Source organism: Carcharodon carcharias, chromosome 1, assembly GCF_017639515.1.
Source record: "Carcharodon carcharias isolate sCarCar2 chromosome 1, sCarCar2.pri, whole genome shotgun sequence".
NCBI lineage: Eukaryota > Metazoa > Chordata > Chondrichthyes > Lamniformes > Lamnidae > Carcharodon > Carcharodon carcharias.
The window spans coordinates 31632939-31646460 of record NC_054467.1 but is presented as its reverse complement, the minus strand read 5'-3'; the positions used below and the strand labels follow the sequence as shown (position 1 = coordinate 31646460).

Genomic DNA, 13522 nt, shown 5'->3' with positions numbered 1-13522 from the left:
CATCTCAGTACGTTATCCAGCAGCCCCACACTCTATCTTTCTGCTTCAGATCTGTTCTTTCTGGGAGCCATATCCTAGGGAACTTAGATAAACGTTCTACGAGTTGAAGGTTAAAATTGTAAATTGTAGCCAAGCTTCTTGTTAGTTTATTTGGTGGAACAACGCCATAACACTGAAACTGAGGCAAACAGGGCTGGTAAAGGTAATCTGTCCACACCTCCCATTTAGGAACGCCCAACCGGTTGAACTTTGGTTGCATCATTTGGTTATAAAAGGACAGAATACCCTGAGCTGTTACAACAAGTCCCGGTCATTCCAATAAAAGAACATTTGAAGGGCATGAGAGAAGAATTCCTCAGAGGGTTACTCTTTATTGAACAGTGCAAGAACGTACATAGCCACTGAAGGTATGTACCAGTCAGACATTTCTATTGTAGCTTCCACTGGGATAGGAACAATTGTACAATGTACTAGCTGAACTTTTTGTTACGGGCCAACATGTTTTCCAAACTCCAGGAATGTTTTTATCAATGACTAAGTAGCTTGTGCGTGAAAATGCCCTCATGGAATGGAATTGGTTCCAAAAGATTGAGAAGCTAATAATAAACTCCGTTATGATTTAATGAACAAGTGCATGCATCATCTGGACTGCAAGCTTCCAGGCTGGATCCCCATTCTCTGCTGATCTAAGCCAGTGTTGCATTTGAGGCCCATACAGAGGGTCCTGCCTTCTGATCCCTATCCAGTCAGTGGCTCTAGCTACTAAGTTTACACGTGGGGATGTTAGTAGAGACTAGATTAGGCTTTGGTTAATGATGCCCTTGGTTGAATAGCTTCACTGTGTGAAGGAGGTGGCTGAGCCTGCGGAACCAGACTCCAGCACATATCTAAGCTTTCAGGGAAAGAGAAGGTTTTGGGAAGGTGCTGGTGGAGAGGCTAATAGCGCAGAAAACGTGATGTTGGAGAATTCCATGGGCTTATGGACAGGTTTGTGCATTTGTGATAAATTTCATTAGGATCAATGGAAGGACAAAATGGCAAGGTACAATGCGAAATGGGAAGGAGTCTTACAAATTAAATGTCATGAATGATTTTAAAAAAAAAGAATTAGTAGCAAACAATGTACAAAAAACCCGGATCATCTATGAAGCGGATTGTAACCTGGGCAGCACCATCCACAATGTGCTTGCATTATTTCTTTCTAGTACTTTGCAAAGCCTGTATTCAAGATGGTGGGGCTGAAACCTTCAAGCATACCCCCAACGCCTGGCGTGCGGTTCCTGAGCGCTGGTACAGCAGCCTGCATCGCTGACCTCATCACCTTCCCACTAGACACGGCTAAAGTCAGGTTACAGGTAATTAGCTCTATTCTCTCCAAGATATATCATGAAACTCCGTTTTCGACCAATTGTATGTGTTTGGTTAAAAGTTGCACGTGATTAATTATTTTGCCGGGAAAACAAAGTTAGGAATTTCACATTGACCAGAGTTAGAAAGGGTCAAAACATCATCAGTTCTGCTCACTTGAAACATTCTCTTGGCACCCAATATTTACTCAGGTCTGTGGTTTAGATTCAAGGAGAAACTGCAGGATCCTCTGGGGCCAGACTTGCCAAGAGTATCAAATACCACGGCGTTTGGGGGACAGTCACCACAATGGTCAAAACAGAAGGACCGAGGAGTTTGTATAATGGACTAGTGGCCGGCCTCCAGAGACAGATGAGTTTCGCTTCAATAAGAATCGGTCTCTATGACTCTGTAAAACAATTTTACACCAGAGGGAATGAGCGTAAGTACCAATTGACCGGCGGGAACATTATTTAAATAAATATTATAACTCGCAGGTGGAAGATAGTTAATGCAATGAGTGTGCTATATGAAACAAGGACAGTTGTAGACATTGGAAAAACTCAGCAGGTCTGGCAGCATCGGCGGAGAAGAAAAGAGTTGACGTTTCGAGTCCATGACCCTTCGACAGAACTTGAGTTCGAGTCCAAGAAAGAGTTGAAATATAAGCTGGTTTAAGGTGTGTGTGTGGGGGGCGGAGAGATAGAGAGACAGAGAGGTGGAGGGGGCGGGGGGCGGGGGGCGGTGTGGTTGTAGGGACAAACAAGCAGTGATAGAAGCAGATCATCAAAAGATGTCAACGACAATAGTACAATAGAACACATAGGTGTTAAAGTTGGTGATACTATCTAAACGAATGTGCTAATTAAGAATGGATGGTAGGGCACTCAAGGTATAGCTCTAGTGGGGTTTTTTTTTATAATGGAAATAGGTGGGAAAAGGAAAATCTTTATAATTTATTGGAAAAAAAAAGGAAGGGGGAAACAGAAAGGGGGTGGGGATGGGGGAGGGAGCTCACGACATAAAGTTGTTGAATTCAATATTCAGTCCGGAAGGCTGTAAAGTCCCTAGTCGGAAGATGAGGTGTTGTTCCTCCAGTTTGCGTTGGGCTTCACTGGAACAATGCAGCAAGCCAAGGACAGACATGTGGGCAAGAGAGCAGGGTGGAGTGTTAAAATGGCAAGCGACAGGGAGGTTTGGGTCATTCTTGCGGACAGACCGCAGGTGTTCTGCAAAGCGGTCGCCCAGTTTACGTTTGGTCTCTCCAATGTAGAGGAGACCACATTGGGAGCAACGAATGCAGTAGACTAAGTTGGGGGAAATGCAAGTGAAATGCTGCTTCACTTGAAAGGAGTGTTTGGGTCCTTGGACGGTGAGGAGAGAGGAAGTGAAGGGGCAGGTGTTGCATCTTTTGCGTGGGCATGGGGTGGTGCCATAGGAGGGGGTTGAGGAGTAGGGGGTGATGGAGGAGTGGACCAGGGTGTCCCGGAGGGAGCGATCCCTACGGAATGCCGATAAGGGGGGTGAAGGAAGATGTGTTTGGTGGTGGCATCATGCTGGAGTTGGCGGAAATGGCGGAGGATGATCCTTTGAATGCGGAGGCTGGTGGGGTGATAAGTGAGGACAAGGAGGACCCTATCATGTTTCTGGGAGGGAGGAGAAGGAGTGAGGGCGGATGCGCGGGAGATGGGCCGGACACGGTTGAGGGCCCCTGTCAACGAATGTGGGTGGAAAACCTCGGTTAAGGAAGAAGGAGGACATGTCAGAGGAACTGTTTTTGAATGTAGCATCATCGGAACAGATGCGACAGAGGCAAAGGAACTGAGAGAATGGGATGGAGTCCTTACAGGAAGTGGGGTGTGAGGAGCTGTAGTGGAGATAGCTGTGGGAGTCGATGGGTTTGTAATGGATATTGGTGGACAGTCTATCACCAGAGATTGAGACAGAGAGGTCAAGGAAGGGAAGGGAAGTGTCAGAGATGGACCACGTGAAAATGATGGAGGGGTGGAGATTGGAAGCAAAATTAATAAATTTTTCCAAGTCCCGACGAGAGCATGAAGCGGCACCGAAGTAATCATCGATGTACCGGAGAAAGAGTTGTGGAAGGGGGCCGGAGTAGGACTGCAACAAGGAATGTTCCACATACCCCATAAAGAGACAGGCATAGCTGGGGCCCATGCGGGTACCCATAGTCACACCTTTTATTTGGAGGAAGTGAGAGGAGTTGAAGGAGAAATTGTTCAGCGTGAGAACAAGTTCAGCCAGACGGAGGAGAGTAGTGGTGTATGGGGATTGTTCGGGCCTCTGTTTGAGGAAGAAGCTAAGGGCCCTCAGACCATCCTGGTGGGGGATGGTGGATCCTTTTACCCATCTCCAATATTCTCCCTCCACCTGGACCCCTCCCTCTGGATTCTTACCTTCTCTCGATCTTTTCATTGAGAACTGTTGGCGCGACATTAGTCGTCTCAATTTCTCTGCTCCTCTCGCCCATTCTAACCTGTCTCTCTCTGAACTTACTGCACTCCATTCTCTCAGGTCCAACCCTGACATTGTCATCAAACCCGCTGACAAGGGTGGTGTTGTTGTCTGGCGCACTGACCTCTACCTCGCGGAGGTTGAGCGTCAACTCGCAGACACTTCCTCCTACCTCTCCCTGGACCATGACCCCACCACTGAACATCAAGCCATTGTTTCCAGGACTGTCACTGACCTCATCTCCTCTGGGGATCTCCCTCCCACAGCTTCCAACCTGATAGTCGCCCAACCTCGGACGGCCTGCTTCTATCTCCTACCCAAAATCCACAAACAGAACTGCCCCGGTAGACCGATCGTCTCAGCTTGCTCCTGCCCCACAGAACTCATTTCTCGTTATCTTGACTCCCTTCTCTCTCCCCTTGTCCAGTCCCTTCCCACCTACATCCGTGATTCCTCTGACACCTTACATCACATCAACAATTTCCAGTTCCCTGGCCCCAACCGCTTCCTCTTCACCATGGACGTCCAATCCCTCCACCTCCATCCCCCACCAGGATGGTCTGAGGGCCCTTAGCTTCTTCCTCAAACAGAGGCCCGAACAATCCCCATCCACCACTACTCTCCTCTGTCTGGCTGAACTTGTTCTCACGCTGAACAATTTCTCCTTCAACTCCTCTCACTTCCTCCAAATAAAAGGTGTGGCTATGGGTACCCACATGGGCCCCAGCTATGCCTGTCTCTTTATGGGGTATGTGGAACATTCCTTGTTGCAGTCCTACTCCGGCCCCCTTCCACAACTCTTTCTCCGGTACATCGATGATTAATTCGGTGCCGCTTCATGCTCTCGTCGGGACTTGGAAAAATTTATTAATTTTGCTTCCAATCTCCACCCCTCCATCATTTTCACGTGGTCCATCTCTGACACTTCCCTTCCCTTCCTTGACCTCTCTGTCTCAATCTCTGGTGATAGACTGTCCACCAATATCCATTACAAACCCACCGACTCCCACAGCTATCTCCACTACAGCTCCTCACACCCCACTTCCTGTAAGGACTCCATCCCATTCTCTCAGTTCCTTTGCCTCCGTCGCATCTGTTCTGATGATGCTACATTCAAAAACAGTTCCTCTGACATGTCCTCCTTCTTCCTTAACCGAGGTTTTCCACCCACAGTCGTTGACAGGGCCCTCAACCGTGTCCGGCCCATCTCCCGCGCATCCGCCCTCACGCCTTCTCCTCCCTCCCAGAAACATGATAGGGTCCCCCTTGTCCTCACTTATCACCCCACCAGCCTCCGCATTCAAAGGATCATCCTCCGCCATTTCCGCCAACTCCAGCATGATGCCACCACCAAACACATCTTCCCTTCACCCCCCTTATCGGCATTCCGTAGGGATCGCTCCCTCCGGGACACCCTGGTCCACTCCTCCATCACCCCCTACTCCTCAACCCCCTCCTATGGCACCACCCCATGCCCACGCAAAAGATGCAACACCTGCCCCTTCACTTCCTCTCTCCTCACCGTCCAAGGACCCAAACACTCCTTTCAAGTGAAGCAGCATTTCACTTGCATTTCCCCCAACTTAGTCTACTGCATTCGTTGCTCCCAATGTGGTCTCCTCTAAATTGGAGAGACCAAACGTAAACTGGGTGACCGCTTTGCAGAACACCTGCGGTCTGTCCGCAAGAATGACCCAAACCTCCCTGTCGCTTGCCATTTTAACACTCCACCCTGCTCTCTTGCCCACATGTCTGTCCTTGGCTTGCTGCATTGTTCCAGTGAAGCCCAACGCAAACTGGAGGAACAACACCTCATCTTCCGACTAGGGACTTTACAGCCTTCCGGACTGAATATTGAATTCAACAACTTTATGTCGTGAGCTCCCTCCCCCATCCCCACCCCCTTTCTGTTTCCCCCTTCCTTTTTTTTCCCAATAAATTATAAAGATTTTCCTTTTCCCACCTATTTCCATTATAAAAAAAAACCCCACTAGAGCTATACCTTGAGTGCCCTACCATCCATTCTTAATTAGCACATTCGTTTAGATAATATCACCAACTTTAACTTTAACACCTATGTGTTCTATTGTACTATTGTCGATGACATCTTTTGATGATCTGCTTCTATCACTGCTTGTTTGTCCCTACAACCACACCGCCCCCCGCCCCCTCCACCTCTCTGTCTCTCTATCTCTCCGCCCCCCACACACACACCTTAAACCAGCTTATATTTCAACTCTTTCTTGGACTCGAACTCAAGTTCTGTCGAAGGGTCATGAGGACTCGAAACGTCAACTCTTTTCTTCTCCGCCGATGCTGCCAGACCTGCTGAGTTTTTCCAGGTAATTCTGTTTTTGTTTTGGATTTCCAGCATCCGCAGTTTTTTTGTTTTTATCAGTTGTAGACATTGGTTTAGCAGTCTGTGTGCGGTAATGTAAGGAATGCCGTTATTGTTTTCAGTTTTGTTTTAGCAAGAAATTCCAATTTAATTATGTTTAAAATAGTGTATGGATCATAGACAACTGGAAATTATATCTCCTGTTGAATGACACAACTTAATAAAGATGTTTTCGTACATAGTATGAATTTGGTGCAATATGTGACATACTGATGAATCCTGCCTCTCCGTTAGATGCCAGTATGGTAACCCGCCTCCTAGCAGGGAGTACCACAGGAGGACTTGCAGTACTACTGGCTCAACCGACGGATGTGGTTAAAGTTCGTTTTCAGGCACAAAGGAACTTCCGCGGTGTTCCGAAACGATATAATGGCACACTCCAGGCCTATAAATCAATAGCGAAAGAAGAAGGAGTTCGAGGACTTTGGAAAGGTGTGTGTAGCATTGATCTATCTGACTCATCATGAATTTGGTAGCATTTCAATCATGTTAATCACACCCTGTTTGTCGTTGCTTATAGGAACTTTGCCCAACGTTACTCGAAATGCCATTGTCAACTGTTCGGAGCTTGTAACCTACGACCTCATTAAAGAGGCCATTCTGAGGAAGAAACTGTTGACAGGTGGGCTGACAGTCAACATTTCATTTCAGATCCCTTTTTCGCTGCGTTCTACATAGACAAAGACCAGAAAGTGCGCTCTTTGTGTCGCATTGTAATTGGCTCCGCCTCATTAGCAAACTGAATCTAGGTGGAAGTGTTGGACTACATTTTGTGTTGGCTAATTTTATCATGGGCATAATGTTGGGGAGGAAGGCCCTTGTACCTACTCCTCTTGTCACAATGAACTCACTTTAATGCAAAATGAAGAAACTGGGTGTAATTATTGTTCTGGTCATTGAGAAACGCCTATGATGTTCTGCCATTACGTAATTAAATCAAAAAGATGAATCTACATTTTGGATTTGAATTGAAGGGGGAGATGTGGAAGCAGTGACAGAAATGAAGAGTGTAAGTCTGCACAAGTTTTAGCCAGAGAGGAAATGTCAGGAAAGAGGGATAAGGCAGACTCACCTTTTAATTTCTCTCATAATTAGTGTCAACTCACGGTCTACATCAACCTGACACTGTGTTTTGCACATGTGCAAGGAAATCTCACCATAATTTGACTGATCCTGGGATGGTGGGGTGGGGAGTGGTAGGGGGTTAGCCTATGATCTTGAGAAATGACCTTATTGAAATGAATAAGATTCTAAGGGGACTTGACAGGATGGATGCTGAAAGGATCTTTCCCCTTGTGGGTGAGACTAGAACCGGGGGACACAGTTTGAAAATAACAGGTCTCCCATTTAAGACAGAGATGAGAAGAATTTTTTTTCTCTCAGAGGGTCATGAATCTTTGGAACTCACTTCCCTGAGAGAGCAGTGGAGGCAGGGTCAATGAATATTTTTAAGGCAGAGGTAGATAGATTCTTGGCTAACAAGGGAGTCAAAGGTTATTGGGTGGAAAGTGGGGTTGAGGTTACAATCAGATCAGCCATGATCGTATTGAAAGGCGGAGCAGGCTCAAGGGGCCAAATGGCCTACTCCTGCTCCTAATTTTCAGGGCTGTACTTAGGTACCTGGGGAGGATATGAATCTTTGCAGAAAAGCCAGGAGAAAGTGTATATTTAACAGACTGAAAAAAGACACAGGAAAGGCAAGTCTCTGCTGCTTCATAAAATAATAGATTAGAGAATGTTATCATAGGTGGCACCTGGTGCAAACAACTAACTCCCTATTTATTGCTACCTACGTCACTTGTATTTGACACTTAACCCATTTCCACACTGCTGTAATTAAACATTTTATCCAGTATTTAGGTTTGTTTCAAAATTAATATGATATCAATATTACCAGCCAAATTTACTTACAGATCCCAGCCCATCCCCACTACTCCATCCTAAATGTGCCAGCTGGAGCAAAACGGATAATATTTAATATGAAGTAACAAAAAAAACATGCTTGCCTGACTTGTGACTATAAATCTCATATTAGGATATGTCTGTTATTGATTGACATGGCTTTTAGGGAATTGTCTTGCAGGCAAAGAACTTGTATTTAGTAGCATGTACATCATTGTTCTTTTAAGCATACATTATTTCTGGAGTTTTAGCATAATAGCGAACTTTGATTCATAGTGAGACTACAAGAACAAAGAATGGATCGAAAGAGCTTTCATCCCACAGTGGTGTTTTACAGTATTAATATTTAGATTATCCTTATTATTTGAAATCAGTGAATTAAGTTGCTCAGGTATCAAATAATTCAAATCTTCATTTCATAAAGTTTCTGCATCAAAACATAGAAGTTAGCTGATTATGTTTTAGCCAGAACTTTTGATAATGTGCTTTCACAAAGACACTAATTTTCTATATTTCAAATAAAATCCAGAAAGCTTGATACCCAATCCCTATTAACAATGCCCTAAGACCTTCATTAAGGGCTTTAGTTCCTTTTAATTCCTTAAATAGAAAGTACAAGTTGAAAATAATTTTGTACCTTCACTTGAAAAGATGCAAAGTCTGAAATTGATAAGAATTTGTCCCAATTTGCAGATAACCTTCCATGCCACCTCCTCTCGGCCTTTGGTGCAGGGTTTTGTGCGACAGTAGCAGCTTCTCCTGTTGATGTAGTGAAGACAAGATACATGAACTCTGTTCCTGGGCACTACAAGAGTGCATTAAATTGTGCTTGGACCATGCTGGTTAATGAAGGACCAACAGCTTTTTACAAAGGGTAACTTCATTTGGTTCAACTTAACTGACAGTAAAGGATTGTTCTTTTCTTCTTCCTTTATCTGCTGATTTTCTTCCCTCTCCTCCTTATTGGAGTCAGTTGTACAGTATCATGTGAATGTAACCCCTGAGTGTCAGTAGGTGATTCAAACATGGGGGCATTGCAGCTGAACCTGATCTTGTCCATACCAGAACACCATTCCTGGTTCTAGCAGGGACTGCTGGACAGGTTCATGAACAGGAACCCTGGCTATTTTTTCTCTCCCTGGTCTAGGAGCACCGAGGTCCAGTTGCACTAACGTTCCTGTTGGCCTGGCTGAGATCAACAAATTCAGCACAGGCTAGGGAGCAAAACCAGGGAAATTCTGCTTTCTGACTCAACTACTGGCCAACTTAACCAGCTGAGAAATCAGAAGAATATTTACATATTAAATATTCACCCTAGTTTTATGCAAAGCAAGACACATTTCAAATCCAGATAACCTCATTTAGCTTTGCCAAGTCTGAAGATGAGAATTTCAACATGATATATGGATGAGATCTCCCTGGAGGCGCACCCCTCCCCCCACCCCCCCCACCACCACCCTCACCCCATCTGATATTATGTGTCTAAGTACTCTTTCTTTTCTATCTTCTAAGAGATTTCTTATCTCATTCCATATTCTCCCTTAGATCACTGTGGGTTTTAGTTTAATTAGAAGTCTTTCATGTGGAACTTGGTCAACAACTCCCTGAAGGTTTAAATAAATGATATTGTGGGCTATCTAGTTAATTTTATAATATTCAAAGGGAAGCAAAGGAGGTTTAGTTGGTAGGTTATCCTCTTTTAAATCTATTCTGGTTGTTCCTTAAGTTTTGTTGTACAGGCATTTCTCCAGCCTGGCCCTTACAATTATTCTACCCTTCATTGGTTATAGGATAATGGCCCTGTTCTATTTGTCGGTTCTGTTTTCCTTCTGAAATATCAATCATTTGCCTGTTTCCAATCCTGCAAAATCTGAAAAATGCTCAGTAATTCTCCTGTAATAACCAACCAATCTTCTTACCCTAGTATCCATCAGTACCCTAGAATATATTCTATCCGACTCAGGGGATTTAACAGTCTTGAGACTCTCAATGTTTCAAGTATCTCTGCCTATTCAGCTTTGAAAATACTCAAGGATGCTGGGTGTACAAGAATTAGATAATATATTAGTATGACTAATAAGTAATTCTAGTGAATAATTCTAAAAACAAATGCATTTATATTAACTATTTATGTTTTTAATTTCTGTCATTTTTAACATGTAACTTTTCTAATTCATCATTTACAACAATATGAACATAGGAACAGAAGTAGGCCATTTAAATCATGACTGCTCTATAACTTACCTGCCATGGTTCTGTTACGCTTAGTACCCTTGCCTGTGCAAAAAAAGATTCACAAGGATGATACTGGAACTGAGAGCTTAGAACTATTAAGAAAGAGCTGAGATCTTGTTCAGCCTATCTAGAAAAGGGAAAGCTAAGGAGTTGACTTATTAGAGATAATTAAAAGGAGTTTAAGGTAGATGTGGAAAAGATGTTTCCACTTGTGGGGAGTTCAAAACCAGGGGAAATAAATATGATAGTCACTAATAAATCCAGTAAGAAGTTCAGGAGAAACTTCTTTACCATGTAAGCCATTAGAATGGGGAACTTGCATCCACATGGAGTAGTTGAAGCAACTGGCATAGATGCATTTAAGGGGGAGCAAGCTAAGTACAGGAGGGAGAGAGGAATAGAAGGATATGCTGAGAGGATTAGATGAAGTAGGGTGGGAGGAGTATAAACACCAACGTGTTGAGCTGAATGGCTTGTTTCTGTGCTGTAATATCTAAGTAACAAAAAGCTAGCAATCTCAATTTTGAAATTTTCAATTGACCTAGTCATGGTAGCTTTTTGGGGAGATAGTTTCAGATTTCCAGATACAAGACTTGAAAAAAATCATGTTTAACATTTTTATCTGAGCTCATTTCTACGTTCCCCTTTATATATCTACTATCCTTTCTAATCCATCATAGCAATTTCCTCCCAGAATTATCTCATTTCTATTTGCCTGCAAGCTTTGTATAATTTGTTACTTTTCCCATCTTTATTGCCTTACCCATTCATTTTAGAGGACCCTTACTTAGCTTGCATGTATTTTTCTTGACTATATAATTTTGAATATTCAACATTATTGTTTCAAAAGCATCCTATTCTCCCTTATGAAAATAATACCAACATCTTATCTTTATCCTTATCCTGCTTAGGGGATGAGTGACCTATGGCAGTCATGTATTACTAATCCTCTTTTCCTCTCCCACTACATGCTAAATACCCTGGATTCACTATCAATGTTCATTTCTCTTCTAGGTTTCTTCCTTCTTATCTGCGCCTTGGGAGCTGGAACGTGATAATGTTTGTGACTTATGAGCAGCTGAAAAGGGCAATGATGATGGCCAAACAAAGTCAGGATTGTGCCATATGATTCCCTGGAGCGCACAATGTTGTATCTGGATCATTGAACTACTTCCCTGCACTGCCAAGTCTGCATTATGGACATGAGAACTTATATTATAAATGTGATCATTTTCAATATTGGATTATTTTGTATGAAATGAGACTCCATGAACAGCATGCCAGTGGTTTAATTCTATTGCGTTTCAAAATCTGGTGATATTCATTACATCTTATAAAACACATTCAGGGTAAATGTTTTTAACTAGCATAAGAACAGTCAAAAAGAAGCACTTTATTTTCACAGCATATGCTGTGTAAAACAACTAATACCGTCTGATGGAGTTTGTAACGTTTTTTAAAATATACAACTGAGCAACATGCACTTTATTGATGAGATTTAACATTTTCAAACCTAGGGAAAAACTATTGTTCAAATAGTTTGCTTTGAAAAGTTAATTTCAATCCTGTCTCTTGGCAAATGCCATGAGTTTGCATTGAGCCTTACGTAGCCACAATTCATTAAATATTGTATTTGTCAGTATTTTTATAAAATTAGTTTTAATGGAAGCATAATTTACAACATACTATATGTATCTTTCATGTAACGTTTAGTGAGATGGAATAAATTATAACATAAGTCCCCGTAACTGTTGTTGGCACTGCCCATTACTGTATTATTACATGACTATAGATTGGGAAAAAGGCTTATCCAGTTAAATGGCCACATTTTAAACTGGAAACCTGAGCCCAATTGTCTGCAAGGCATATCCACGTCGATTAATTCTTGAACTTTGGCTGGGGTGCTTACTAAGTTGTACTTGGCTGAAGTATTAACTATCTTAGGTGATGTGACCTCATCAATCATTCTATGTAATTGCTCAATCCATTGTGTCTTTGATCTTTGTGATTGGTAACTCTGGCTCCTGAGAATCTTTAGTCTGAAGTATATGCTGGAGATATTTCTTAATATCTTTAGTTCAGTTTGGTGGATAGAGATAGGAATGTCACTGTCATGCAGTTACCCCCATGTCAGATTCCTGAAAGTTTATGAAAAAGTTTCTTCCATAAATGTTGTTGCTTGACAAATTGTGAAAGAAATACATATGAGAATACGTTTGTAAAAGGGAAATCATGTTTAACCAATTTATTGGAGCTCTTTGAAAGCCTCTCATGTGCTGAGAATAAAGGGGTGGATGTGCTGTATTTAGATTTCCAGAAGGCATTTGATAAGATACCATATCAAAGGTTATTGCAGAAAATAAAAGCTCATGATGTAGGGGTTAACATATTGACATGGATGGAAGATTGGCTAGCTAACAGGTTACAGAGAGTATGGGTCTTTTTCTGGTTGCCAGGATGTAGCAAGTGGTATGCTACAGGGTTGAGTGCTGAGGCTTCAACTTTTTACCATTTATATAAATTACTTTGATGAAGGGACCAAAGGTATGGTTGCTAAATTTGCTGATGACATAAAGATAGAAAGTAAGTTGTGAAGAGGACACGAGGCTACAAAGGGACATAGATAGGTTTAGCGTGTGGGCAAAGATCTGAAAAATGGAGTATTATAATGTGGGCAAATGTGAAATTGTCTATTTTGGCAAGAAGGATTAAAAAGAAGCCTATTATCTAAATGGTGAGAGATTGCAGAGCTCTGAAATTCAGAGGGATCAGTGTCCTAGTGCATGAATCACAAAAGGCGAGTACAGCAAGTAAATAGGAAAGCTAATAGAATGTTATTGTTTATTGCGAGGGGAATTGAATACAAAAGGAAGAAGGTTATTCATTTGTTGTACAGGGCAGTGGTAAGACCAGACCTGGAGTCCTTTGTACAGTACTGGTCTCCTTATTTAAGGAAAGATGTAAATGCGTTAGAAGCAGTTCAGAGAAGGTTTTCTAGACTAATACCAGGAATGAGCCGATTGTCTTATGAGGAAAGTTTGGACAGGTTAGGCTTGTATCCACTGGAGTTTAGAAGAGTTAGAAGCAACTTGATTGAAAACTTTAAGATCCTGAGGGGTCTTGACAAAGTGGATGTGGAGAGGATGCTTCCTCTTGTGAGACAAT

At 42.7% G+C, this 13522-nt stretch overlaps 1 protein-coding gene across 2 annotated transcripts; it reads left to right on the top strand.

Moving 5' to 3' along the window:
- Positions 1-389: 389 nt before the first annotated feature.
- ucp1 (uncoupling protein 1) lies at positions 390-12105 on the top strand. 2 transcript variants are annotated; one of them, XM_041188782.1, is made up of 7 exons: positions 390-407; positions 1206-1355; positions 1573-1789; positions 6455-6652; positions 6741-6842; positions 8816-8996; positions 11372-12105. In XM_041188782.1, the coding sequence occupies exons 2-7, from the start codon at positions 1230-1232 to the stop codon at positions 11484-11486; spliced, it is 939 nt and encodes a 312-aa protein (XP_041044716.1). In that variant the 5' UTR covers positions 390-407; positions 1206-1229; the 3' UTR covers positions 11487-12105. The 2 variants fall into 2 exon arrangements, with proteins under 2 accessions (XP_041044716.1, XP_041044708.1); XM_041188774.1 differs by lacking the exon at positions 390-407 and adding an exon at positions 938-987.
- The last annotated feature ends 1417 nt before the right edge of the window (positions 12106-13522 follow it).